At 43.0% G+C, this 27,027-nt stretch overlaps 1 protein-coding gene across 13 annotated transcripts in view; it reads right to left on the bottom strand.

Annotated features, from left to right (window-relative positions):
• Nucleotides 1-23,866, bottom strand: part of nf1a (neurofibromin 1a) — a 118,696-nt gene extending 94,830 nt beyond the window's left edge. For all 13 annotated transcript variants that reach the window (XM_083773862.1, XM_083773864.1, XM_083773868.1 and 10 more), the window contains exons 1-10: nucleotides 23,585-23,866; nucleotides 15,980-16,123; nucleotides 15,011-15,094; nucleotides 7,785-7,975; nucleotides 4,596-4,702; nucleotides 4,176-4,243; nucleotides 3,791-3,866; nucleotides 1,786-1,943; nucleotides 799-972; nucleotides 27-155 (exon numbers count right to left, since the gene is read on the bottom strand). In XM_083773862.1, the coding sequence (XP_083629988.1) occupies nucleotides 27-155; nucleotides 799-972; nucleotides 1,786-1,943; nucleotides 3,791-3,866; nucleotides 4,176-4,243; nucleotides 4,596-4,702; nucleotides 7,785-7,975; nucleotides 15,011-15,094; nucleotides 15,980-16,123; nucleotides 23,585-23,644 (1,191 nt within the window). In that variant the 5' untranslated portion in view covers nucleotides 23,645-23,866. The remainder of the gene's footprint in view (nucleotides 1-26; nucleotides 156-798; nucleotides 973-1,785; nucleotides 1,944-3,790; nucleotides 3,867-4,175; nucleotides 4,244-4,595; nucleotides 4,703-7,784; nucleotides 7,976-15,010; nucleotides 15,095-15,979; nucleotides 16,124-23,584) is intronic.
• Nucleotides 23,867-27,027: the final 3,161 nt, after the last annotated feature.

Raw genomic sequence — 27,027 nt, 5'->3', positions numbered from 1 at the left:
TGCCTCTCCAATTTGTGTGAACGTACCTTAAAGTGCTGGTTGTTGTGCGGATTGATGCGGAAGCAGGAGACAAAACAGTCCATCATGAGGTCCACGTCGGCGTTCTGACTGCCTGTCCCCCGCCAGAAGGGCTTGGCTGGGTTGAACAGCAAAGTCTGGAGGAAGAGGGAAGGAAAAGAGACTCATGTCAACTCAATACGCTTCATGTTGCTCTCCAAACATAATTCAAATATACAGTTGTTGCAAAACATGTGCACATCGGCGGAAAATTATAACTTCAGTGATTTGGAAAAAGAAAACCCGGTAACAAGATGTGCACATGCACGCACTACAGCGGGGGGACACGCGATAGGCCAACAGCATGCACACCAAGGCCCACCCCCACTCTCTATCCTGATTTGATGACAGCTGGGCAACCTAGCAAAAACCCCAGGGGTTAACTGGGGACAGGGAGGAACTCTTTACATGGTCAGCACACTCTATAGTAGAGAGGATTATCACAACAAAACAAAAAAAGAAGTGATATTTGAATTAACACAGAGGTGGTGGAGTTAGCTGCATTAGCAGACAAGTTTGAGAGTCGAATGGAGTTAAGAGTTTTTGTCCGAAGCACTTTATAATTGGTTCAATTTTAGTTTTTTACCCAACGGGTGTTGTAAAGGGTGTTTAATAGCACCGATTAATTTGATTATCAAAAGATTTATGGTTAGAACTAAGACTAATCGCTACTAAAGTAATAGATAGCTGCAGCCATGAAATACTGTGAGTAATAGAAGGGCCTGGAACAGCCAGACTCACCTTGAGGTCCATGACGATTGACTGGACGAGTAGGAAGATGACAGAGTGATCCTCCCAGTTGATGTAGGTGGAAGCTTTACACAGTTTGACACAGGCGATGGCCGCACTCTCCGTCAGCTGTTTGCTGCCACCCTGGCCGGCCAGCGCCTTCCGCATGCTGTCCAGAAACAGTTTCTGGAGACGGACACAAGTCGGGGGACGCACGTGTTAAATCATGTTTCTGCTCGTAAAAGGCTGTCCGTGTGCGTGCGTGCGTGCACCGAGTGTGCACTGAGTGTGCGTGTGTACTGGGTGGTCTCCGTTTCGGATGACATTACCAGTTCCGGAAGAACCAGCTGCAACTCTGAAATAACATTTTCATTTGTTTTTTTGTTCAATGTTTGAATAGCTTGTGTATATCTTAAGTTCTTGTGTATAAAACAGAGTAACAGACCTGTTCTAAACGGGTCGATTACGTGTTACAACCCGAGGTGTAACGATACAGTAACTGCATCGATTTTAATTTCAACGATGACACTATCGATACGCGAACAGCAAAATAGTGTAGTTTGACTTAGTATCGATTATTTGCATTGCAGAACGATTCGATACGATACAAAGTACTTGTGCGTTGTATTTAGCCATTTTAAAAGGAAAGAAAAAGAGAAAGAGGCATTTTAATTACATTTCCATTCAACATCGCTACATTTGGTCGATCGACAAAGGTGTGTGAGTTTGAAAATATGTATTTGAATAAATATTTGAAGGTTTGCAGAAAACTATAAGACATTTTTAGAATCGGCTTCAATCCTAAATGGGTTAAAATATGTTTCTATTTATATTTAAATTGTGTTGTGCCAATTTGTTGATTTGTTGAGACAGAAATGGTCTGGCCCTAGCGTGTGTGTGTGTGTGTGTGTGTGTGTGTGTGTGTGTGTGTGTGTGTGTGTGTGTGTGTGTGTGTGTGTGTGTGTGTGTGTGTGTGTGTGTGTGCGTGCGTGCGTGTACCTTGTTGGCCTTGCTGTCCTCCACCGTGTCCCTGGAGATGGTCTGTGTGATCTCTGGACAGAGGATGAGGAGGATGATCTGCAGTGGCCACACCGCAGCCTTCCTCTTGGCGCTCTCTGCAAAGCTGTCCACCAGGTCAAACAGTTTCTCGGCAGCTTCTGATGGGAGCGCACGCACACAAGATTCAGACTCGGGACACACACACACAAATGCACGTGCACATATGTGCACGCAGGCGATAACGAACGCACACGGCTATTCGCTGTAGTGCCATGATCCCCCCCCCCCCCCCCCTTCCCTAAAACATGATCATCAGGTAAAAAGAAATCAAATTGAGTCACATTCAGAGGTGGTTTCAAATCTGATTTCAATCCGATCTGAGGAGATATCCGTCTCAGTCTGAATGCAACGACCAGATGATGTGACCCAAGTCACACATCAAACTATCCAAAACTTCACTTGCAGCGCGACCCGAGCGCTACTGACTTGACCAGGTCATGGTCACTTGCAAATGGTAGTGTGAATGGTCGGACCAAAAGATCGGACTTGAGGAAAAAAATAATCTGATTTGAAATTTTGAATCGGATTTGACTTGATGTGACTGTCGTCAAAAATCGGGCCTTAGAGCTGGTGACCCCCGGAAATGCTTTGGCCATGTCTTGCAACCCCGGCCCCCTCCCCACCCCCAATACAAATTGACCGCTACAATAACCTTAACCCATTTAGACCTGAGGACGATTCTAAAAAAAAAAGAATATTTTAAGTTCTCAGATATATATATATCATCTATATATATATCTATATCAGTGGTGCTCAACCTTTTTCATGTCAAAGACCCCCAGAATTATCTGTAATTGGCTGCGGACCCCCATCTGAAAATATGTAGTTCCAGGGACCCTGCAGAAGCTAGTATTTGAGTTCAAACCGTTCGCTCCGAAAGATATATTCAGATTTGTGCCACATTTTCACGATTTTTCTAAAATAGCAGATCTAGTTGCACCACTCAGTTCACACGGGTGTGATTTTTTTTTTTTTTTATAATCTGGGGACTCCCCAAAATACTTTGGTCGCGTCCCCCAGGTTGAGAACCCCTGTATTAGAGTAATGTTAACTCCAAAGAAACTCCACAAAAGTAAAAAAAATCACAGCACTACATCTTCAACTCTAAACGTTACGGCTGCGTAATCACGGTGAGGTGTGCGAGACTAGACAAGAAACCCATGGTTTCTGGTAGATTTCTCTGGCACCCCCCTCCCTTATCACCAGACAATGTTTCATGACCGAGGGGGCCACGGTGAGGTCAGATCTAAACATCTATAGGAGGAATGTTTTACCTTAATCTTCCAAAAGACATTGAGAGAGGCCACGCTAATTGGAGCCAAATCCAATCGGAAGCTTGTTTGGAGCCAAATCTAATTATCCAAAACTAATAAACAGGATCAGAATCAAAAACTCATGTTGCCTTCCTCCTAAGACTCCACTGGTATCGAAATGTTGACTCGAAGCAAAACGTCTTGTTGAATTTGGAAAAAAAAGAGATCCGTTAGAAATCCTCGTTTTTCAACCATTCAATAAATGAGGTGTGTTGGGGGGGGGGGGGGGGGGGGGTTTGAGTCCATCTTGGGACCCTTTGTCACGTCCACCTCTCTCCGACCGTCCTCTGCCTTATGTGTCTCTCCCCTCTGCCATCTAGTACCGAGTGGCGCGCTACGAGCTTGTAGGTCTGCTATCTTGAAAAGTTGTGAAAATGTGGTGCGAATCTTTGAATATATATTTCAGAGCAAACATTTTTAACTAAAATATTTGCTTCTAGGGGGTCCCCCGGAACAACATTCTGAGATGGGGGTCCGTGGCCCAATACAGATAATTCCGGGGGTCCTTGACATGAAAAAGGTTGAGCACAACCGACATTAGAAACATTTTTTTCAGAGAACTATTAGGATTTAGAAGCCTTTTCAGTCCAAAATGGGTTAAAAAATAGAACGCCCCTTCAGTCTGTACCCACCTGCCATGTCTGTCTGTGGTCTGCGGTAGAGCATGGTGAACTCATCTGGGTAGTTCTCCACCCAGTTCCAAAACGCCTGCGGAGAAACAACGCAATTTAGTGTCACAATGACCTCTACTGTATGCACGCACGCTCGCTCGCACACACGCACGCACGCAGGCTCAAAGCACACAAAGCATCTGCCTTCAAAAGAGCTCTGAGCTGAGCTGCATTTTCAGCAGAGCACTTTAAAAAGTTCAGCTAAGTATATATACATGTAGACCATTATTTGCAACAACTGCTCAGCTAGCAATGGCCTTCCCAGAACTGTATACCTTTGCATTTAGAAGCATGACATAATGCCATCATCTCCATGCAATGGTGGAAACTGGTTAGAAAAGATTACCTTCTCCAAACTGTTGATGACAGCTAGTTGGGCGGGCTTCTTAAGGGCTTTGAACTTCAGTACGGTTTCTGAAAAGTAACGACACACCATGGAGGTAAGACGACATACGGTACGATTCTCCTGTTTCTGCCCGATATCTCCCCCACCCCAAAAAATACAGGATCTTAGCGTAACATCATAAGGAAGGGGAAAACAATTTCACCTACAGTAGTTTAACCTCTAGAAAATAACTAGTAAAAAGATAAAGCCGACCAAACCTAGGGCTTGGTAATATGGACACAATTCCACATCACAGTACGTGCGTTTCACCAAATAACCTCAATATCGATATTGCGATGACATTGTGGGGGATTTCACAAATAATTGACAATGTTTGATAAATTATCATCAACAAATGGTTGCGAGGACATTAGGGCTGACCTTGGAGCAACCTCTTGAGCTTGGCACAGTCCACGTTGATGTACTGCATCAGTTCTATGTCATGAACGTCCACTGTGTCCTCCGAGCACACGGTCAGCTCCTGTAGCCTGGGACAAGACACAAAACACTTTGTTCACCAGTACAGGGTCAGCTCCCTGTAGCCTGGGACAAGACACAAAACACTTTGTTCACCAGTACAGGGTCAGCTCCCTGTAGCCTGGGACAAGACACAAAACACTTTGTTCACCAGTACAGGGTCAGCTCCCTGTAGCCTGGGACAAGACACAAAACACTTTGTTCACCAGTACAGGGTCAGCTCCCTGTAGCCTCAGCCTGGGACAAGACACAAAACACTTTGTTCACCAGTACAGGGTCAGCTCCCTGTAGCCTGGGACAAGACACAAAACACTTTGTTCACCAGTACAGGGTCAGCTCCCTGTAGCCTGGGACAAGACACAAAACACTTTGTTCACCAGTACAGGGTCAGCTCCCTGTAGCCTGGGACAAGACACAAAACACTTTGTTCACCAGTACAGGGTCAGCTCCCTGTAGCCTGGGACAAGACACAAAACACTTTGTTCACCAGTACAGTGTCAGCTCCCTGTAGCCTGGGACAAGACACAAAACACTTTGATCACCAGTACAGGGTCAGCTCCCTGTAGCCTGGGACAAGACACAAACATGTTGTTCACCAGTGACTTTAGTGACAGCCCATCATACTTAAAAGCCCTTGTTGGACCGTATTACTTTCAAAAGCAACGTCTGCGGTACAATTTACTGGCGCAATTGCATGTACTAATTGAGATGGGATTGGAATCCCCAACATCATGAAGTCTCTGGAGTCAGTGCATCACACATGTATCAAATAGAACCGAATCCGATCCATGTGCTTAATGTGCTCAAAGACACGCGTCCAACAAGCTTCAAACTGAACAGATTGGACCTTCCGTTCCACAGATAATGGTCAAAACATCTTGAAAACAGCCATTAAAATCACTGATTTCCTTTTTTCCCCCTCTCTTTTTTTCTCTCTTTTTGGTGGCAGGATTTGAGGACTCAATTGAGACCACCACATGCACTATTGTGTCATGACATCTCTAGTTTAATTTAATCACCGCGCTGGAGGCGGGACATGGTTAACACGGGTTATTTAATCCATTAAATCATAACGCCAAGCGATTTATAGCAACGGAGCTGGCTGGAGCAGCTAAATGTAGCCAAAACACTCTTTTTCTTTTCTTTTTTTATATATTTTTTGCGGCTTACGCCTTTTATTGATTTTTGAAGGGACAGACAGTAGGCTGACAGGAAACGGGAGAGAGACGGGGGGATGACATGCAGTAAAGGCCGTGTCGGGTCCGGGAGTCGAACCCGCGGCACACTGCGACTGGATTACCAGTCCGGTGCCCAGACCGTTACGCTACGGCCTGGGCCGCCAAAACACTCTTAACGGCGATCGACAACAACGGGAGGCATGATTAAGTCTAACGCGACTAGCAACTAGCAGGGGGCCGTCTAACACAGGATCCTTTCTTAGAATTGGACGGGATGATTTAGATTGCGAGTTATTAATGTTTTAAGATTTCCGTTGTTGTCGGATAAACAGGGGGGGAACATTTTCGATGACATCCCACTCTTACGAAACATTGAGGATTGTGCAACAGGCACTCCCAGGCTGTAGAGCGATGCGATCGGTTTTCACATCAATAAACTTTTGGATAAAACTTCGTCCTGGGCGCTGGGTGTTACTAATAGAAAGGACGGTGAACTTCGTCCTGGGTTAAGTGAGGAAGCGAACTTCAGAGCTAAATGTCAAAAATAGATACATTTATTTAAAGAAATCACACAGAGTTAAAAAAAAGTTTTCACAAATTTTCTAAAATAGCAGACCTACAATCTCATTGCGCTGCACTGTGACTGGGACTGGGCTTGTAGATCTGCTATTTTCTCAAGCGTTATATTTGTCGGTGACCAGACAGTGGAACCAGTTCGTAACAAGGACAGTGGATCGACATTGAAGGGTCCCTTGATACCGCCTTCCCAAATACAGAAAATGTAAACAAGGTCTATGATCTGAAAGATTAACAGTAAATGTTGGGTTACCAATAGACCATATGGACTTACAGAGTAAACGTAAGTTCAGTCGGACACTGCAAAATAAATGTATATAGTCAGACTACGCGCTGTGTGTGTGTGTGTGTGTGTGTGTGTCTCTCTCTCTCTCTAAGGCTTTTTTGGCTGCCATTTCACAGATTGGCATTGACTACTGGCTGTAACTACTCGATTTGTGGGAGAAGCCAATGACGACCCAGTTGTTTTGTTTCGAGCACCGGTGTATTGAGCACCCTTTTTGTAGCAACTCAGCGGACCACGGGTGACAGCTCGCCGCCTCACAGGAAACGAGACGGAGCTGGCCGTTGCCGCTGTGAGACACGGCATGGATTACAACGGTGCTCGCGTTGTCCGACTAAATCGAACCCTTAACCCCAACATCGCACGGAAGTGAACCTGACCTTGAGGTTAGGGGACTTACTTGGCCGGTTATGACTAGATTAGGGGCTAGATTTTGTCGGACAACACGACCAACACCCACGTCGAGATTCCTAATCGCAGCCAGTATAGACTCCAGTATCGATAAGGTCGATAAGATCGTCTTGATAAGTAACCTACCGGTGACGATTGGTTGATTTTTTCATTTGAATCCGCTACTATTTGGTTCCATTTTTACACTCCCAGAGTTAAACTAACAGCGATTTTACAATATAAATTGGGGGTCCCAGAGATAGAAATGCCATTAACCCATTTAGGCCCGACATCGAAATAAAATAAAAAAGTTTTCTAAATCATGAAAAATTTCTGAAAGATTTGAGGCACATTTTAACGATTTTTCAAAAATAGCAGACCTACAAGTTCATAGCGCGCTAATAGCTAAATTATAACATAATGTATGTAACCACCAAAAAGGGGTTCCCGCTCAAAATGGGTTATATGGGGGTTCCGTAGCCTAATGCATGTCAAACTGGGGGGGTCCTTGAAATTAAACGGGTTGAGAATCTCTGCTAGAGCCGTAAAGATCTTCTCTTATGGGGCTCCCTGGCATATATTTTCAAATGGGGGGGCTGATTAGTGTCAATTTGGGGGTCCTTGACATGAAGACGTTTGGGAACCACTGCTGTGTAGCTCGCTTACCTGGTGGAGATGCGGCTGAACACGGCGTTGAAGTTGTTGCAGCTGAGTGAGAAGAGGACGCCCGAGGCCGAAGCACGCAGCTCAGCGGCGTGCGGGTGGCCCTCGCGGTATGTATGGATGAAGTGGCAGATCTCTGGAAGCAACTGCTTTACTAGCATGGTCTCATCCAGACGCAAACAGTCCTTAGATTGCTGTAGAGAGAAGGGGGAGAGAAGAGGATGGAGAGATATAGTTAGAGAAACTAAATGTGTGTGCAAAAAGAAATGCTTACCACTAGCTTTCTTCACAAAATGTGTTCATTAAGGTGTTAAGGCTACTTTCTTTCCTTGCAGGTGATTATTTTTGGAAGTGTGTTGCACTTTGGAAGTGCTCGTTAGACATCACTCAACATGCCCTGCGTACCACCCGTTTTGAATTTGCACATAATGCAGGAGGCAGCAGGACGTTGCGTTACTGAAAACGAGCGCTTCCAAACTCTGATGGCAAGATGGCCGCGGTCTGCAAATGGTCAAATGTTCAAGGGGAACTGGCTGAACGACTAAATACAATAAATGAAACGAGCAGTAAACAATGAAACACAGGACTGCAATAAGTAGCACCTGTCTATCTTATGAAAGACAACTGAACTGAAATCATCATGATTAAAGAGAGAATATTTTTAAACGAGCAAGTCTTTCCCGTCTGTCCCCTTTTTTGAGGGGCGCTAGCCCCTCCTATATTCAGCGATAGTGTAGATTTTTGTCCTAACCCAAACATTAAATGCCATTGACAATGAATGGAGAATTTACGTCATATGGAGACAAGCAAATCGGCTATTTTTGTCCTACACAAAGTATTCCCATTGACAACGAATGGATGATGTACGATGATAAGAGCGCCCCTCATTTCACACGGGTGTGATTTTTAAGGGGCGGCAGCCCCTTCTATAAACAGCTTTTGTCCGCACACGTCTCAAGTTTTGCCATTGACGGCGAACGGAGAAATTATGTCAGATGTCCAAAATGTACAGTACATCATATGTAAGCAAGCAAATCAGCTAACCAATCACAGGCAACAGGCATTCTTATTGGCCAGTATGGGATGAGTCATGATGATAAGAGCTGATAATTCCGCAAAATATGACGTTGACAAGGGTGTGATTTTTTTTTCTAGCAACTCACCCATCATACTTCTATTTGAATTCAATGAAAGCTGTCAGCTTGATCCATAGCCCAAAGACGTTAGCGATGTCTGGATTATACTACACGGCCTATAAGCAGTACATTTTGAGCTTTGAAAAAAGGACCTCAACATACATTGACATATCAGGACCAGAAACCAAACTCGATTGGTTTTACAGAGAGGGAAAAAGACATTAACAACAGAGAAAAGAGAGACTTAAACAAGTATGTAAGTATGTGCAGGATAGCAGCTGGCTTCCATCCGCGGGTGCGCTAATGAAAAGAAAAAAAAAAAAAAAAAAAGAAAAAAAGGCCTATACAGGAAACTAGCCAAGGCTCCCATCGGAGGCCCAGCCCTGGTCCAGAGCCCTGGGCCCAGCACTAACTCAAGTGAAGGAAACACCTGCAAATGTAATCTGGGGCCTGCCGGGTCACTGAGGTACCTCTAGGAAAGGAGGGAGCGCAAGGATTGATGGGGGCTTAAGTACATTACCAGAGAGGACCGTGTCTGCTCGAAGCGCAGAACAGAGACGTTCGATAATTTTATGCCTTTTTGTTTCGGAAAAGGCTTTCAAGTAAATGCAGATGAATGGGAAGATGGATGGATTCACAGGTTGGGCTGTCAGGGACTTAGCCTGGCTAGTCGGAAACCGCTATCTTTGGAGTTGGACAAGTAGAGGGAGGGTACTTGTCCCATACGGCAGGGGTCTTTTTCAGCCCACGGACCCCTTAACCCATTCTGACCTGAGATCAGATTCTAAAAATGTCTTCTATGTCAGTGGCTCTTGGATTTTTCAAAAATAGCAGACCTACAAGCTCGTAGCGCGCCACTCGGTGGCGTGCTATGAGCTTGTAGATCTGCTATTTTTCAATAGCTAAAGCACAACGTAATGCTAACACCAAAACGAGTTCAGGCCCAAAATGGGTTAACTGAGAAAGAGACCCCCCCCCCCCCCCCACTACAAATAAAACTGTATAAAACTGTTGCAGATGAAACTTTTTTATGGATTTCATATATATAGTTGGAGTCATGCTAACGGTGTAATGTCATGCTAACGTGTATTTTCAGTTAACCTTTTAAACCATCAATATTTAGTCAACTTGACCGTTAGCTCTGTACTCGGTCGGCTCATTTTCGCTCTACACAAACTCTGAAAATAGCTGATCTATTCTACAGATCGGCTATAATGCTTCCTATCACACAAATATTTGGCGGACCCCCTGTAGTAAATCTGAGGACCCCCTGTTGAAGGCCCTTTACTGTAGAAAGAAGAGGTAAAACTCGTACCCGTGACGGTGTCAAGTGAGGGGCGCTCTTATCATCGCACATGACGCGATGTGTCGATTTGCTTAGACACATACGACGTAAATTCTCCAGTCATTGTCAATGGCATTTAATGTTTGTTTTAGGACAAGAATCTACACTATAGCTGAATACAGGGGAAAGAATCACACTTGTGGGAAGTGAGGGCCGCCTTTTATCATCCGCCACATGTTTTGCACTCCGTCCGTGAGAGAGTGTGTGTGTGTGTGTGTGTGTGTGTGTGTGTGTGTGTGTGTGTGTGTGTGTGTGTGTGTGTGTGTGTGTGTGTGTGTGTGTGTGTGTGAAAGAGTGAGTGAGTGAGAGAGAGTGCACACACACTCCCTGGATGCCAACGATGAACCTCTGCCCCAAAATGTTATAGCGCCACTAGGAAGCAGACTTTTGAAACCCCGTTTTTTGCAATTACTCCTTCAGATTCTGTCCAAAAATCCCACAAATCGTCACACACTATCTCTATAGTCATGTGTTCAAGACGGATCTGTCTGATATTTCATATTCCATCCTGATTGGCTAACATTGCTTTCAAAGTTTGCAGGATTGGCACGTTTTTAACAAAAAGCCTCAAATCATGAACACAGCGTGCAATTTACGTGACATTTTTCACTGACTTTCCTACTAGGCTGAGGAATATATCCCACCCTTTTCACATTGGCCTGTTATAGCGCCACCAACAGGTGCATTTTTGCAAAACACATTTTTGGAACAAAATCCTCAAATCATCCAATTGCCATCCAAGACGTAAGAAGAAATGGCACACTTTTCACATTGGCGTATTAGAGCGCCACCAGGAGGCCACATCCTAACCTCCGCTGTGCCCTGAGGGGCACTTTATCTAGTTGATTTTATTATAGATTTTTTTTTTTTGGCCTTTCCTTCTTCAGCGATCTACCGTCTGGGCGGCCTCTGCATGATGCTCAAAGTTTGGTCTGAGGACCTCAAGGGTTCCTTGAGGAAGTTCCAGGCAGTCCACAGCAAAATATGGAACATTCTACCACTTTTATCCCATTTTATACTTTGAAAATAGCCAATCTACAAGCTCACAAACACGTCCCATTACTGCCCATTTTGAGCTTGTAGATCAGCTATTTTCGGAACATATTGATAAATCTTCAAAACATTTCCCTAGCAGAAAATATTTTCATATGGGGGTCTGCAGAATGCATATCAATTTGGGGGTCCTTGAAATGAAAATGTTTGAGAACCACTGGTTTAGAGTTTACAACCCAACCCAAAATATACCCACCACATAACCCCCACCCCACCCGCCATCAGCGCGCGCGAGTAACCATTTGTTTTAGATTATACTTAAAGGATGGAAATGACTGACAATCTCTTATTGTCAGATGTACTGTATACAGGCCATTCCAGATTGAACAGCCCTGAACTGAAAGGATGTTTTTACCAAAAGCGGTTTGCCGGTACGGCACCTGGCAGTCCCCTCTAGCGGCTGCCCTAGTGCTGACCTCTCTATCAGGCTTCCCCTTTATGAATTCCCTTAGGGGAGGCGGGACCAGACCATGTAAGCCGGTATTGTATATATATAATAGTAACCCGTTTAGATTTTCAAAATAATTTACAAACTCTTAGTGGTTATATCCTCTCAAACAAGGATAAACAAAACTTAAGAGTCAAATCGCAATATTGTAAAAGGCCATGGCCATAGTTTCCTCCCGAAATTGGATGAAAGGGACTTTAAAGTGGGTCCTGATAACATCCATTGGAAAAAAGAGACAGGCAAAGCAATGCTTGAAAATTGGCTTACTAGTTTAAACTTAATGACCCCATAAACCAAGAAAGGAGGGGGGGTAAGTCAAACATAATTAATCTGTCCCATTACTTCCAGCCAGATCAACACCAGACCGAACTGACTTTCATTTGTTCCGACTCTGGACATCTACAAACAACAAACCAACAGGTTAAAGAAAGACCTTTCCCAGTATCACCGCAGACTGAAACTAGCCACACACTTTGGAATGGACCAGGGAAGGGAAATGCAACCCTTTTGACCAGGATCAAACTGGGAACAGTGCTCCCTACCAGCCTTAAACAACTAATCCAGGAGGACATAAATACGGTAAAACGCATACCAGGACATATTAAGGAAAAAGATAATCTCACAACAGAACAAACCAGGGCACTTAGGGAACTAATCAACAACAAACAAATCGTAATCAAGCCAGCAGACAAAGGCTCCTGCATAGTAATTATGGACAGACACCAATACCTGTTAGAAGGTGAGAGACAGCTCAACAATCAGGATCATTATAGGCAATTAGACCAACCAATTTACATAGAGACAGCTGTAAGGGCCAAAGCCATCGAAACAGACTGAGGGGGAAAAAAAGCACATAAATGCCAAACAACAATATTTAATAGGACAGGACAGCCCACGAGCTAGGATATTTTATCTTTTACCAAAAATACACAAAAGCCCGGATTCATGGACAATACCATATGAAATTCCACCCGGGAGACCAATTGTGTCGGACTGTGGCAGTGAGACTTATCAGACAGCTTATTGAATATTTCCTGAACCCACTGTCGATAAAACACCCCAGTTTTATAAAAGACACTTGTGGACCAAATTAAAGCTATTATAGTAGGAAAGGAGGCCTTTCCGTTTTCGATAGATATAGATAGCCTCTACACAAACATTGAGACAGAAGCAGGCCTACTAGCAGTTAAAGTCTTTAGTAAATACCCAGACACAAATCGACCAGAGGAGGAATTACTCCAATTACTAGACTTAAATCTAACCCAGAAAGATTTTTCCTTTAACAACAAGTTTTATTTACAAATCAAAGGGACGGCCATGGGAAAGTGATTTGTACCATCTTATGCAAACATTTACATGAGCATATGGGAGCAGACAGCACTAGAAAAATGCAGACATAAACCGACACATTACTATAGGTTTCTGGATGATATATTTGGAATATGGGAACATAGCAAAGAAGAATTCCAGGAATTTATTGATTTTTTAAATAGCCATCATAGATCCATAACGATAAAATATGTGACACACACTGAAAGGATTGACTTTCTTGATGTAACAATCTTCAAGGGCCCAAACTTTAACACAAATGGGAAACTAGACTTTAAAGTATTTTTTAAAGAAACAGACACCCACGCCCTATTACACAAAACGTCATTCCACCCGACACACTCCTACACAGGGATAGTCAAATCACAACTACTAAGATTCCATAGGATTTGCACGCAAAGAAGTGATTTCAAAATAGCTTGTAAAACACTATTTAAGGCCCTCAGACTAAGAGGATACACTAGGACATTCCTCCGGAAAGCTCAAAATACCTTCTTAGAAATAAGAGTGCGGGATCCAGGCCCTAAATTGGCCCTGATAACCAGTTATTCAACACAGAGCACACTAGCCAACAACAGAATAAAAAGGAATTTTGAGAACCGAACGGATGATCTTCGGCCTACAGAAAAAACAAAAACCTTAAAGATTATCTAGTACACAGCAAGCTAAAAGAAATCAACACACCAGCACGCCAGGGACCAGAATACTTCAAACCCAAACAATTAGTCAAAAATAGAACTACAAAACGCGTGTTAGAGATTAAACAACAAATAACAGCCAGAACCAGAAACTGCATTTACTTAATCACATGTGAAAAATGTGGTTTACAATGTCGGAGAAACGGGTAAAACAATAGGTACAAGGCTGGGACAACACAGATACAATATTAACAATGGAAAAAAGACAACCACAAGGTTTGTGCAACATTTCATGGCTCACGGCATTGAAGCTCTAAAATGCGCTGGACTTCAACACAATCCCAACTGGACAGTAGGACAAAGATGTTTTAATGAAAAACAGTGGATTAAGAATCTCAACACGGATTTTCCTGGAGGCTTAAACATGCCTAAAATCAGATCTTGAACACAACAAAACTTAAACTCAGGATTAAACTGGAGAAATCTAAAAATGATTGGATCAGACTTCCTTCGGATACATGGCGAATGCATTTATTCCTTGCATTGTGCCTACACATGTTGCGACTTGCGGTCGCAACATGTGTAGGCACAGTGCACTGAAGTTTTTTAATTCCCCCCCATGAACTGGCACACCCCTTCAAGTTACGAGGATTTGGATTCATCGTCATAAGAACAAGCTTACGAACAATTCTGCCTACTTAAGAACGTTTCATGAATCTGACTGGACTTCTCTTAGGAATTCACTTAGGAAGAAATGTAAGAGGAAAAGTTAGGAACTTATTGGCGCTTCTAGAGAGACTTTAGATGTGATAGCGTTAAGTAGAAATGGAAGATTATACCTCGCGGTATTGGGGAAATGGAAGGCAGGACTTTTCAGAGTAAACGCTACCTCATCTGCTGGCACTCTAGCTCCATTATTTTTGAAGTATTCCCCGGGAAAAAAACATTCAAAGTCCATCGAAGTGGGCCCAGGCCGTAGCGTAACGGTCTGGGCACCGGACTGGTAATCCAGTCGCAGTGTGCCGCGGGTTCGACTCCCGGACCCGACACGGCCTTTACTGCATGTCATCCCCCCATCTCTCTCCCGTTTCCTGTCAGCCTACTGTCTGTCCCTTCAAAAATCAATAAAAGGCGTAAGCCGCAAAAAAAAAAAAAAAAAAAAAAAAAAAAAAAGTCCATCGAAGTGGCCCAAATGCTTAAGAGCACTAGACTCAATGTCCTGAGATTAGGGGTTTTGAGGTGTCTTTCTGTTACAGAAGGAGGAGATAATAAATGCTCACCCCAGCCAGGCACTTCTCCAGTGTGTCCAGGATGACGAGCTGTGAGAGGTAGAGGTTCTTTTCCTGGACATCCCCAAATATCCGCTGCGACACACACACACACACACACACACACACACACGCACACACGCACGCACGCACGCACGTGCGCGCGCACACACACACACAAACACACACACACACTTTTATGCCAAATGTAATTCTGTATCTGTATTGTAAGCTTATTTTTGTTTGTGATATACACCATTATTATTATGTTATGAGTGACCACCTGGTTTCTACATTTTGAAGACACAAAGACAAATGTTGGATCAGTCAACCCAATCCTGGATCTTTCTATGTCACCCTGCTTCTCGATTACTGGTTACTGTACAAGCAATTCAAATTGATGTTTTAGAATGCAACACGTCAACCAAAGCTCATAAATGCATGGTTATGTTTATTTTAAAGGTTCCTTAAAGTGCCACTTAATGGTTTACAGATTAGACTTTATCAGCGTAGGCTAAATTCCATCTAAATCGTTGGAACTTGGCATTGTGTATTTTCTTCATTGTCTAATGGAATATCGCTGGACAGCAGAAACCCAGCTGGTTATCATAACCCAAGGGATCCCCTAATCCAAATCTACCACCAGTTAGGCAAAAACACACTTAATCCCGTAGAGTGGTAGCAGTGGCGCTGCATGTTTATCTTGCATGTGTTTAATAAGAAGTCCGGTGCGTTTGAGATTGACAGGTGTCCCCGGCCCCGTTGACCACCTCCCCCTCCAGCTTCTATCTTTTTGTATGCATCATCATTTATGAATCTTAGAAATCTTCCACAGTCCTTTCCTTGCATACATGTGCACATTCCAATCAAATGATTACGTTTGGGGACACCCCCATAACACAACGGTGATGCTGCTTCCTTGACAAAAAGGGAAACAAATATACTGTTCCCGAATAGTTTTTTTTTTTTAACTCCACTCACCATGTTGTTGACATTTTTGAGGATGCCGGTGAGCCCGCTGATTACCAGGGAGAACTTGTACTTGGAGATGTTGATCAGACACTCCTTGTTGTGCTCTGTGCTGACTTTGGTGTGGGTGTTCTGGTGTCCCGCTTTGATGGGAAGCTTTGGAAGAGAAGAACACAGTAGCTGAAAGAGTATATATTCAAAGATTTGCACGATTTTTCAAAAATAGCAGACCTACAAGCTCGTATTTTTATAGGAATAGGACGTCTGGGTTGTCAAGTGTCCAGTAACAGCACATGGATGACTGATCACAAAGCTTGTTCAATAACCAAAGTGACTTTAACACCCCAACATGTATTCCACCATTATAGTTTCTGTTCTGTTTTTGTATGGTGTAACAAACATAATAAATGATTACACTATATCCGATTAGATAATGACAGTTTCTTTTTTTGTGTGTTAGTCTAGGTATTGTGTTGTCACAGTTTTTATACACCAACTATACATAACCCGTCAATGGACAGGAAGGGGAGATACAAGGGAGGAGAGCAGAAATAGCTAAAAAGAGAGATAGAGAATTAGAGAGGAGACAGAAACGGTAGAGTGAGTGAGAGCAGAAAAAAAGAAAGAGATGGGGTGTGTGTGTGTGTGTGGGGGGGGGGTAGACATCCTACAGTGGAGGAACAAAGAAGCCTTGTCCTCAAGCCTCGCCTTATACCGCACGCACGCACGTGCACAGTGCACACAAACAAACACACATAAGACACCGACTATTGGTAGGGAGGGGTCCATGTGAACTTCCGATCAGTGGGTAGTTTGTTTGACATAAACAATTCACCAAGAAGCTTTGACACTTCAACTGCACAACTCGAACACGCAACAATGACATTCCACCGAGATGTGTGCAGTAGTCTCGTAGAAAAAAGAAATAATACTCGTGTGAACTGTGAAGTGAGCGGTGCCTTTTTAGCATGATGAGAACGTCATCATACATCAGCCAATCAAAGTCATCGATTCCGTGCTCAAAACGGACAGACGCACAAAGCTATGCATAGGAAGCGGCGCCGGCTGCACCACTCAAATGAAACAGATTTATATAAGAATAGGGTGATGATGATGCTGCAACACAATAAGAGTAGACAATGTAGTGACCAAGTACCCAGTTTGATTATAGCCTGTCTAGTACCCATTTAGACCCGACTTAAAAACATTAACTTTGAAAGAATATATATTAAAAGATTTGCGCCACATTTTTACGATTTTTCAAAAATAGCAGACCTACAAGCTCGTAGCGCGCCACTCGGTGGCACGCTATGAGCTTGTAGATCTGCTATTTTTCAATAGCTAAATTATAACAATGTTTAAAACACCAAAAGGGGTTCCCGCCCAGAATGTCCTGTGTCAATATAAAGCAAGATTGCCACAAACATTAATCATGCACCTCGACTTGGTGTGAAAGGAAGGATGGGTGAGAGAGGAAGAGGTTGAAGCCCTATGTTGCACTGTCCCCTAAGGTAGGTACCCTCACAAAAAACATGCAGTAATCCTGGTCTCTACACTGCCTCCCCCTGGCCAGCCGGGGGACGCCTGATGGAGGGGAAAGGAACTGGTTGGAATAACGTGTTCCTTCCACGCGCTACGTCCAACCAGGGAAACAACCCCCTGTCAGGTGAAATGAAGCGGCTTGGACACCTCATGCATAGAAGGAAGCATGAGGTCAGTCTGTTGCTCTTACATTAGATAATTGACACTGGGTGAAGAAATGGGTTGCAAAATCATGGGATAAAATTAAATAAAGATTTTCTACATATTCACCTATGACGACATCTGCAAAATAGGGGCGCCAGGTCTTTGTTTTAGCCGTCTGTCACGGAATGTCCGTTTGAGCGCCAAATGTCCGTGACGTCATGTTGTTGACATCATTGTGATGAAAGGCACTCGCTCACTTCACACCAATGTGATTTTTGTTGGTTTCTTTCAACATGGTGACAGATTGTATGTATACTTATTGATAATATATGCATGTCAACTCATGTCAGACCCAGTGCCAAGTACTGTATAGGGGGACCAAGTATAGACCCTTGGGGAATCCTATAAGTTACACTACAGTACATAAGGTATAAGTGTGCAAGTATTTGTTCAGCTGTACTCCGTTCTTAACTCTGTTAAATCCATCTTTTATCAGCTGAGGCTGTTAGCCAAAGTCAAGTCTTCTGTAACCTTTTCTGATTTTGAACGTCTTAGCCAGGCTTTTAGCTCAACCCGAGTCGACTACTGTAATGCACTTTACGACTACGGTTAGTCCAAAACGTGGCAGCTCGTCTTTTAACAGGGTCACTGAAGTATGATCACAATCTCCCCGATTCTCGCCTCCCTACACCAGGCTGGCTCCCTGTGCGTTACAGGATCGACTCGATTGAGTTTAAGATTTTATTGTTTGTTTTTAAGTCTTTAAATGAGTTGGCACCATTGTACATATCAGAACTCGTACCTGCCAAAGAAAGAATATCAGTGTTTCCCTTATATGATATATAGGCCACCACAGTATGATTAGTAGGCGGCCGTGAATAGGCAAAAGAAACAATATCAGCTTCTGGCTAGGGCAAACACTGAATCTACAAGGGTCCCGAGCTCGACTGACCAGGCACTTCTTAAAGGGTTAGTTCAGAAGATTTTTGGACGCAATACTTGCCATAAATATACTGGTTGCAATTAATATAGTGGTTGCAAAGGTGTTCATTGATTGCCTGAGTCGACCATGTGGGAGTTGTGGTCTGGTTTTGGTGAATATTAACCCATTTTGGGCGGGAAGACAGTTTAGGACCAATGACAGAGCCATATTTACCATATTACCATATTAGAGCAACTTTCGTTCAACTTTGACCAGTCTGTCACATGTAACTATGTTTTATGTCCAGTATCACTACGAGAGCAGCAGTACAAAACCATAGTTCCAACTAGTGACAGAGGGGTCAAAGTTGAACAAATGTTGCTCTACAGTCTATGGTAGAAAGAAATACCGGTAGGTCAACAATACAAATCACAAACACAGATATTTTTTTATGCGTCGCCCTAAACTACTTAAAGGACCACTTCACAAATGGCGCAATTTTTTTCTACTCGGTCTGTGTCTCATAGGAGGTCTGTGTCTCATAGGAGGGCTGTGGGAAGTTCAGAAACCGTCTTCCAGTGACATCATCGATGGGGAATACAAGCTAATAGAAACTGCAGGCTTTCTAGTCCTGAAAAGTTGCAATTGGAAAATGGAAGCCATCGTTCTCACGATAATGAAAATCTAAACATTTTTGTAAAAAAATCTTGTTTAAAAAGAAAATCTGCCTAATGATGATGTCACTGGAAGACGGTTTCTAAACTGCACACAGCCCTCCTATGAGACAGACTGAGTAGAAAAGATCGTGCCATTTTTACATGATTATTAGTGAGGACCTATTATATGAAGATAGGTTGAAAAGCGGTCCTTTAATATTCACCAAAAACAGACCATAACTCCCACCACGGGACTCGGGCAATCAATTAATACCTTTGCAACCACTATATTAATGGCAAGTATTTCCTACAGCTTTAAGTGAAAAGAATCTGAACTAACCCAAACACAAAGCTGAACTCCCAGGGAGATGGATCATTTTCCGTTGTATCGCCCACACTGAGGAACTATCTTCCACCTCGTGTTAGAGCTTCCTAAACCTTGCTTGTGTTTAAAATCACATTTGAAGACTGGAGTTTGAACATGCTGATTAATAGTTTCCACTGCATTGTCTTTACGTTGCACTGTCTATTACATGTATGTATTGCTGTTTTGCTCTCAGTATTTTATTTTAGTATTTTTTATATATTTGTTGTACCGAGTGTACAAAACAATTGGTTCAAAATACAAAACATACAATACAATACAAAACATTGGTTCAGCAATGTTTTAAATGTGCTTTATAAATAAAGTAGATTGGATATGCATTGGGGGGTTTCACCTTTCTCTCTCAACTAAGAGGTCCTTGGCATGAAAACCATTGATGACCCATGACCCTACAATATATCATTCCACAGTCATAAGCTCTCAAATATGGGATGACAGCTTGAAAATGTGCATCACAGGTGATCATTTGAAAATGCTTACGTTTCACAGAGACTGAATTCCATGTCTCGATATTCTCTTGAGTCCGCAACACTGGTAATATTCAGCTCCACTGGTTTATTCAACAGTTCGATCACTAGGATCTTCTTCAGGAATTTCAGGAAATCTCCATTTCTCCAAAATCGTAGTGATCGAAACGTTGAATCTTAACCCATTTAGGCCTGACGTCGAAATTAAAAAGGTTTTCTAAATCATGACAATTTTCTGAAAGATTTTTCACCTTTGTCAATATTCTCTTGAAACATTCAGTTTGTCATAATGTTTTCCCTAAACTTATTTGTAAGCAACGGAGAGATAGAAAGAAGGTGATTTTTTTTGTTTTGCTAATCATTTCCCCATATTGTTGAAAGCATGTTTTTGGTATCTGAATCCATGAATTGTAGAATATTCACTGAAATAATTAGGAATTCAAAATATTGCCCAGCCCTACAGTCCCTTGGCGCAAGCATGCACTCAGAGTGACACACACTCACATGCACATAATGCACAACATGTAAACAGACCCAGCCCCTGTTTTGGATCTGGCACGGCACAGCATGGTCAGTAACGTCTTTGTTTCACAGAGACAGGGCTGGACATTCCTCAAAAAAGGCACACAGAGGAGCCATCTTTTGCCTTATGCACTCTGACTTAACATGTGGCACATAGACACCCGCTGTGTGCATATTAGCCCTACAGGATGTACGAGGCAAAATACCATCTAGAAAGTAGAGGTGCTCCGATCGATCGGCCACCGATCGGTGATCGGCATGATTTTCACTCCAAATGACTAAATGACTAAATTGCCGATCGGTGATCGGCAATTTACCTGATCTGGAGAAACCGTCTTTTATACCATTTAAGTGGCATAAACGTCAATCAGATATATAGTATAATATCGTTTTGCATCTTTGTGACCGGCCTAAACATGCCCCCCTTCCTCCACACACACAGTTTTCAGTCCGTTTTGTCATATAATTATCATTTTTATCCCACGATTTTACAACCCATTTTTTCACCCAGTGTCAATTATCTAATGTAATCCTGGGCGCTACACTTCCTCTGCCAACATGGGGGGGCAGCAGACTGACCTCATGCTTCCTTCTATGCATGAGGAGTCCAAGCTGCTTCTTTTCACCTGACAGGAGAGAGTTTCCCCGGTTGGATGTAGCACGTGGAAGGAAGACGTTATTCCGACCAGTTCCTTTCCCCTCCATCAGGCGCCCGGCTGGCCAGGGGGAAGTAGTTTAGAGACAAGGATTACTGCATGTTTTTGTGAAGAAAGGACCTTTTGCAAACCACGCCTCTGCACCTCGGGTATGGGCACTGGTGGTGACGCGGAGGAGAGAACACGCCCACAGCGTGCCCAGTGGGAATCGAACCCAGGACCTTCTAGCTGTGAGGCGACAGCACTACCAACTGCCCCCAATCGGCCAATTGTGAGAAAAACAATCGTGATTGGGCTCGGCCGTAAAAAAAACCCTGATTGGAGCACATCTATATTGAGTAATCAATTATGACTTAGTACTGATGTATATGGCAGCCAAGTCTATGGGCTTTTTAATGTTTGTTTAGAGCACTTATGAAGTAAATCGAATGGCAGCCAAGTCTATGGACTTTTAAATGTTGTTGTTTAAGGCAGCAGTCAAACACTAACGACGTGAGACACCATGTGGCCAATATAAATACAGTGGGTAGCCCTCACTTTAGTTGGCAAAATCTAGCTATTACATGGCTTGAAAAATATCAATAGTTTTTACTTAAATGTGATACATGCAGTTGTTGCCCGGGGGGTGTGTGTGTGTGTGTGTGTGTGTGTGTGTGTGTGTGTGTGTGTGTGTGTGTGTGTGTGTGTGTGTGTGTGTGTGTGTGTGTGTGTGTGTGTGTGTGTGTGTGTGTGTGTGCGTGTGTGTGACGTGTGCGTGTGTGTGACATGTGTGTGTATGTGTGTCATTTTGCATCAGTACTGTAAGAGCCATGCTTTGCAGGACCCAGGGGAGGTATTTTAGATGGGTCCCAGGGCCATTTCTGAATTTAGTGAGTCTGCAGGATGCAGGCTCTTTGCATCACTGGTCACTTTGCTATTGTTGAACAAATAATTAAGTGACAGAAGAATCTACATTTCAATCCATAAAAGAATACTAGTAAACATAAAGGTCAAACTGACTGAAGCCAAGAAATGCAATCCCTTGATTTGAAGGCTTGCAGAACAGCTTGTAGTAACAACAAACAAGAGATTGACTTAATCCCTTATTTCACTTGCTTCAAACTGTAATGATCTGAGCTGATCCACTAAACTCGGCTCCAATCCCTAATCTGTGGCTACCGACACCAGAAGCAGAGACTTATACCGCTGGATGTGTAAGTGTTGCTCCCTTACAAATTACAAAAATGTGTTTTACTCACCTACTCACACTGTTAATAGCTTTCTCTGTTGGCACTGTACATGGTTTATGCCCTATGTAATAAGCAAAAATATTAACTTGACATTTAAGACATCATGGCTTTCTGCATCTCTTACAAATCAAACTTGTACTACTAGTACTTAAAAGTTAGGTGGCATTCACAAGTCATGGGAAATCGAAGCAACGTTATGCAAGATATCGAATAGTTAGCCAGACCATTTATTTGCCAAATCAAAGAGACAACCTGTAACTGCAGGTAGCTCCCAGCTTGCATGTTCATAGTCTATAATGAAAAAGTATAACTCGTCATAATAATAATAGCACAGCCATTTCCTCATGTGAAGGAATGGTGCCGTTTCCTCCTGTCAGTCCAGTGTGTGGCGATTCAATCACACTTCATTTGTTTACATTAGCTAGCTAGGCCAGCTAACGTCCACAGCTAGCCCCTTTGGCATGAATGCAAGCGTTATATACTTCATATCACTACACCGTAAGCGTTATCATCAATCTACAACAACGCAGACCATGAAGCCAACCTGGGATCCATCTGTTGACTGACCAAATTATGAAAACAGTCTAGAGAAGAAAATATACCGAGGGTTGCTGCAGTGACGTCACAATCAATCGGAAGTGTGTGTAGCCTCTAATCGCCTAAACACTTTTTTTTAATTCAGTACAACTACAACTAAAGAAACGTCATTGTTGGTGTAAACATCACACACACACGCCCGCCCGCGCGTGCTTGCTTGCGACCACCCCAACGAGGCTGAAGCACGGTGACATCACTGACGGATCCTTGGGGTATCTTTATTCTAAAGCTAGCACAATAATGTAATTTCGACCACTCACTTCTAGTCGGAAGAAATGCACCTTAATGTGGCGTCCATAAAAGAAAACAATACTCGCCGCCGTTTGTCGAACAACAAACGCAGGCGGAACTGTCTCGGGGCCTTTTTTTAAGGGCTGCAAGAAATGCTCGCGACACCAAACACTCACACACACACACACACATACACACACATCAGACAGAATCAAATGTATTAATCATCATCATCTAGTTGTTGTTGTTGTTTTGTTTTTCTTTACCTGATCATCAAATCTAGTAATCACGGCCTGGACCCATTCCACTGGTTTGTGCGCCGCCATGGCCGGGCGGATGGCAGCCAAACCGCGGACAGCTTCTGCTCGCAGATCCGATGTCTAGGGGCCGATCGGAAGTCACAATGTTAAGATAGGAGGCATGAAACCTGGTCCCGGATCACCGACGCATGGGGGGGGGAAGAAAGGGGAACGAAGAACGATAGGGGCGTCTTGTTTTTTTTTCTCTCTCTCTCTCTCCCCCTTTCAGCGAGATTTACCATGCCACCGCCATGACACACCACCGGAAGTCTTCCTCCTCCTCCTCCTCCTCCTCGGCGAAAATTTGATGGGACACATGAGGATGAACAGAATCAGGATGTGAGGGTGACGTCGCAAATAACTGACTGTGTGTGTGTGTGTGTGTGTGTGTGTGTGTGTGTGTGTGTGTGTGTGTGTGTGTGTGTGTGTGTGTGTGTGTGTGTGTGTGTGCGTGTGTGCGTGTGTGTGTGGTTTCAAATGGCCTTCCATATATTTTATACTGCATTTTATTGCATTTATTTGTACTGTACAACCATTTCCCCTCAACCAAAATGACGGCTGCATACATCTGAATCCCCCCACACACCCCTTTCCCCCCTCACTATCATGTTTATTTTATATTTATTTTTACCTCCTATGATGATTTCCTGTTTTGGCTGTATTAGAAGTGTATATTTGTAGTACGCCTCTAAATGTTTTGATGAATTGAACATGGTGGACCCTCTTGTAAACAAGTGTATTGCTTTAGTTTATGGTGTCGTCCACAGTTAACGCAGTACTAGAAATGTACTGTAATTCTCCAAACTGTTAATAAATACAAATAATCAATCACGTATTTTCAAAAGAAAAACGTGTTGACCTCGTTAATTTGGACAAAACATATAAATAAAGAATGAAATGGCGGGTGTACTGATTCAAGCATTACCTGTTCTGATATTGGTCCAATAAGGGCCCCCAATCTTGATGTTGTGACATCACTGACGAAACCTTACCTTGTTATCGTTATGTCAGTGGGAGAGACAGACGTGTGCGGAGCGCGTGCGTCGACTGAACTTCATTCAAGATGTTGCATCGAAATTGGTGACTTAGTGATTTCTGCGCCTACAGAGGTCGAATAGGTATAGCGAAAGGAACGAAGCAACCAAATTACCTTGTGTGTGTGTGTGTGTGTGTGTGTGTGTGTGTGTGTGTGTGTGTGCGTGTGTGTGTGTGTGTGTGTGTGTGTGTGTGTGTGTGTGTGTGTGTGTGTGTGTGTGTGTGTGTGCGCGTGTGTGTGTGTGTGTGTGTGTGTGTGTGTGTGTGTGTGTGTGTGTGTGTGGGGGGGGGGGGGGGGTGTGCGCGCGTGCGCGTGTGCGCGTGCGTGAAATCCATTCAAAGTACTGAATGAATAAATTTTCTAAACATTTAACATTTGTTAAGGGATATTTCACTTTCTAAAAATGGGTCAGTATTTAGATTATTTGAGATTTTAATTTTAACCATGATTTATTAATTTATTGAAGAATTTCATGATTTTCCAGCAAAAGTAAAACTTCTGACCATCAATTTCAAGAAGAACACAAGTCAAAGTTACAAGGTCAGGTTTTGATCGACCCCTGACAGAAGAGTAGGACAAGGAATCAGGATTAGGCGGGCCTACATGTGTCTGTGAATATTCCTCAGAAAAGTTAACTTTTTGCTATTTCCGCATATAATAAGGCCTTATATAAAAGGGTGCTGTTTCACAATAGAACAAAAATATTGGCATCTATGGGCTGTAGGGAAACGTACAGACCGTCAATGCAAGTATATGATATAAAAACAACCAGCATGTAGAAAATTGATTGATTCATTGATTGATTGATCATTTTATTAACAGATTGCATAATGGGTACAGTTCAAGGAAGGTACAGGTCAATACAAAAACTGCTAAGAAGAGGATAAAACCAGAAAAGGCATTAAGACTTGTTTACATAAGGGTCCTCCATTTTCAATTCATCAAAACATTAGGACATACAAATATACACATTATATGCAAAAAAAAATGAAATCAAATATAGTATGTGTCCCGTTTATGCCAATATGGAGTTCTTTGTCAAGCATGCCAAATGAGGCTTTTGTGCTGGTTCTGGACAACCGGAAATGCAGAGTACCTGTTCCACCCATCTGTCTGATTTCTGTATGTGTCTCTCTGTGTCCCTTTATTCCAATACACTATATGGAGTTCTGTGTCATTCATGCCCAAATATGGAGTGTTGTGATGTTCAGAACATGCCAGTTTATGGAGTTCTGTATCAGGCATGCCCAAATATGTAGTGGTGTGATGTCAAAACAGGCCAGCACCATATATGGAACCTGGGCAGGCGCCCTGTCCAGATCCCGGGCAGAGGCCTTTTGTGGCGGTTCTGGCACTCGGCACTGCACTCCCTGTGGGGGTTTGGAACGCGTGTGTCGAATCTGAAGTCGGTGGGGTGAACGGTTCCTGAGTTACGTGGATTAAACACCTACATGCAGAGACTTTAAATAGATAGATAGATAGATAGATAGATAGATAGATAGATAGATAGATAGATAGATAGATAGATAGATAGATAGATAGATAGATAGATAGATAGATAGATAGATAGATAGATAGATAGATAGGTGGATGGACGGACGGACGGACGAACGGATAGATAGATAGATATGTGATGTGACCATATACCATTAACAACCAAAAAATAAAAAACGTATGTGACACGTATGTGTCAAACTACGGGGTTTGACACGTACATGATTCTGAATCCATTCCAAGCATTAGTTTTGCACAAAAAACACTCCTTGGGCTAAAACGGCCATATAGCCACTTATGCAAGTATAGTTCTGCAAAAAATGCATGTGACACGTCACATGCTACTTAATGCGTATACGCATAATACGTATGGTCACATATTATGCTAATTACTCAAATTGCTCAATGTGCAACTTTTAGCAACCAAGCTTAATCTCACCTGCTAAGCCTATATAAAACATGCTTCTGTGATGCACCGGAGGCACTGTCTCATAACAAGCAAAGACATCTCGCTCATTATCCTCTAATAAGCAGCGTTACGATAATATTTCACAGATTTCAATGAAAGGTGCTTGTTAGTTGTTACAAAGGATACAACGCCCAGCATGAGACAGCCACCTAATCTGGCACAATGACAGCTTGACGTCACATATGTAGGAGTCAGAAGAGTTTCAGTTAGTTAGAATTCCAAATCCTAACTATATTCAGAATACCCAGATTGCGTTAATAATATTCTTTATTCTGTACTATCTAACTCCAATAAGAAGCAAGCAGATAAGAACTCTAGGTGACTCTTGGCTGATCACCCCATAGCGATGATTTGATTGGCTGAGCAAAGTCATATTGAGGATAAAGGCACAAATATCAAGTTGCAGCCGCG

This window comes from Protomyctophum parallelum (genome assembly GCF_964188405.1).
Source record: "Protomyctophum parallelum genome assembly, chromosome: 9".
In the NCBI taxonomy this organism is placed as follows: Eukaryota; Metazoa; Chordata; class Actinopteri; order Myctophiformes; family Myctophidae; genus Protomyctophum; species Protomyctophum parallelum.
This window is presented reverse-complemented; position numbering and strand designations above follow the sequence as displayed.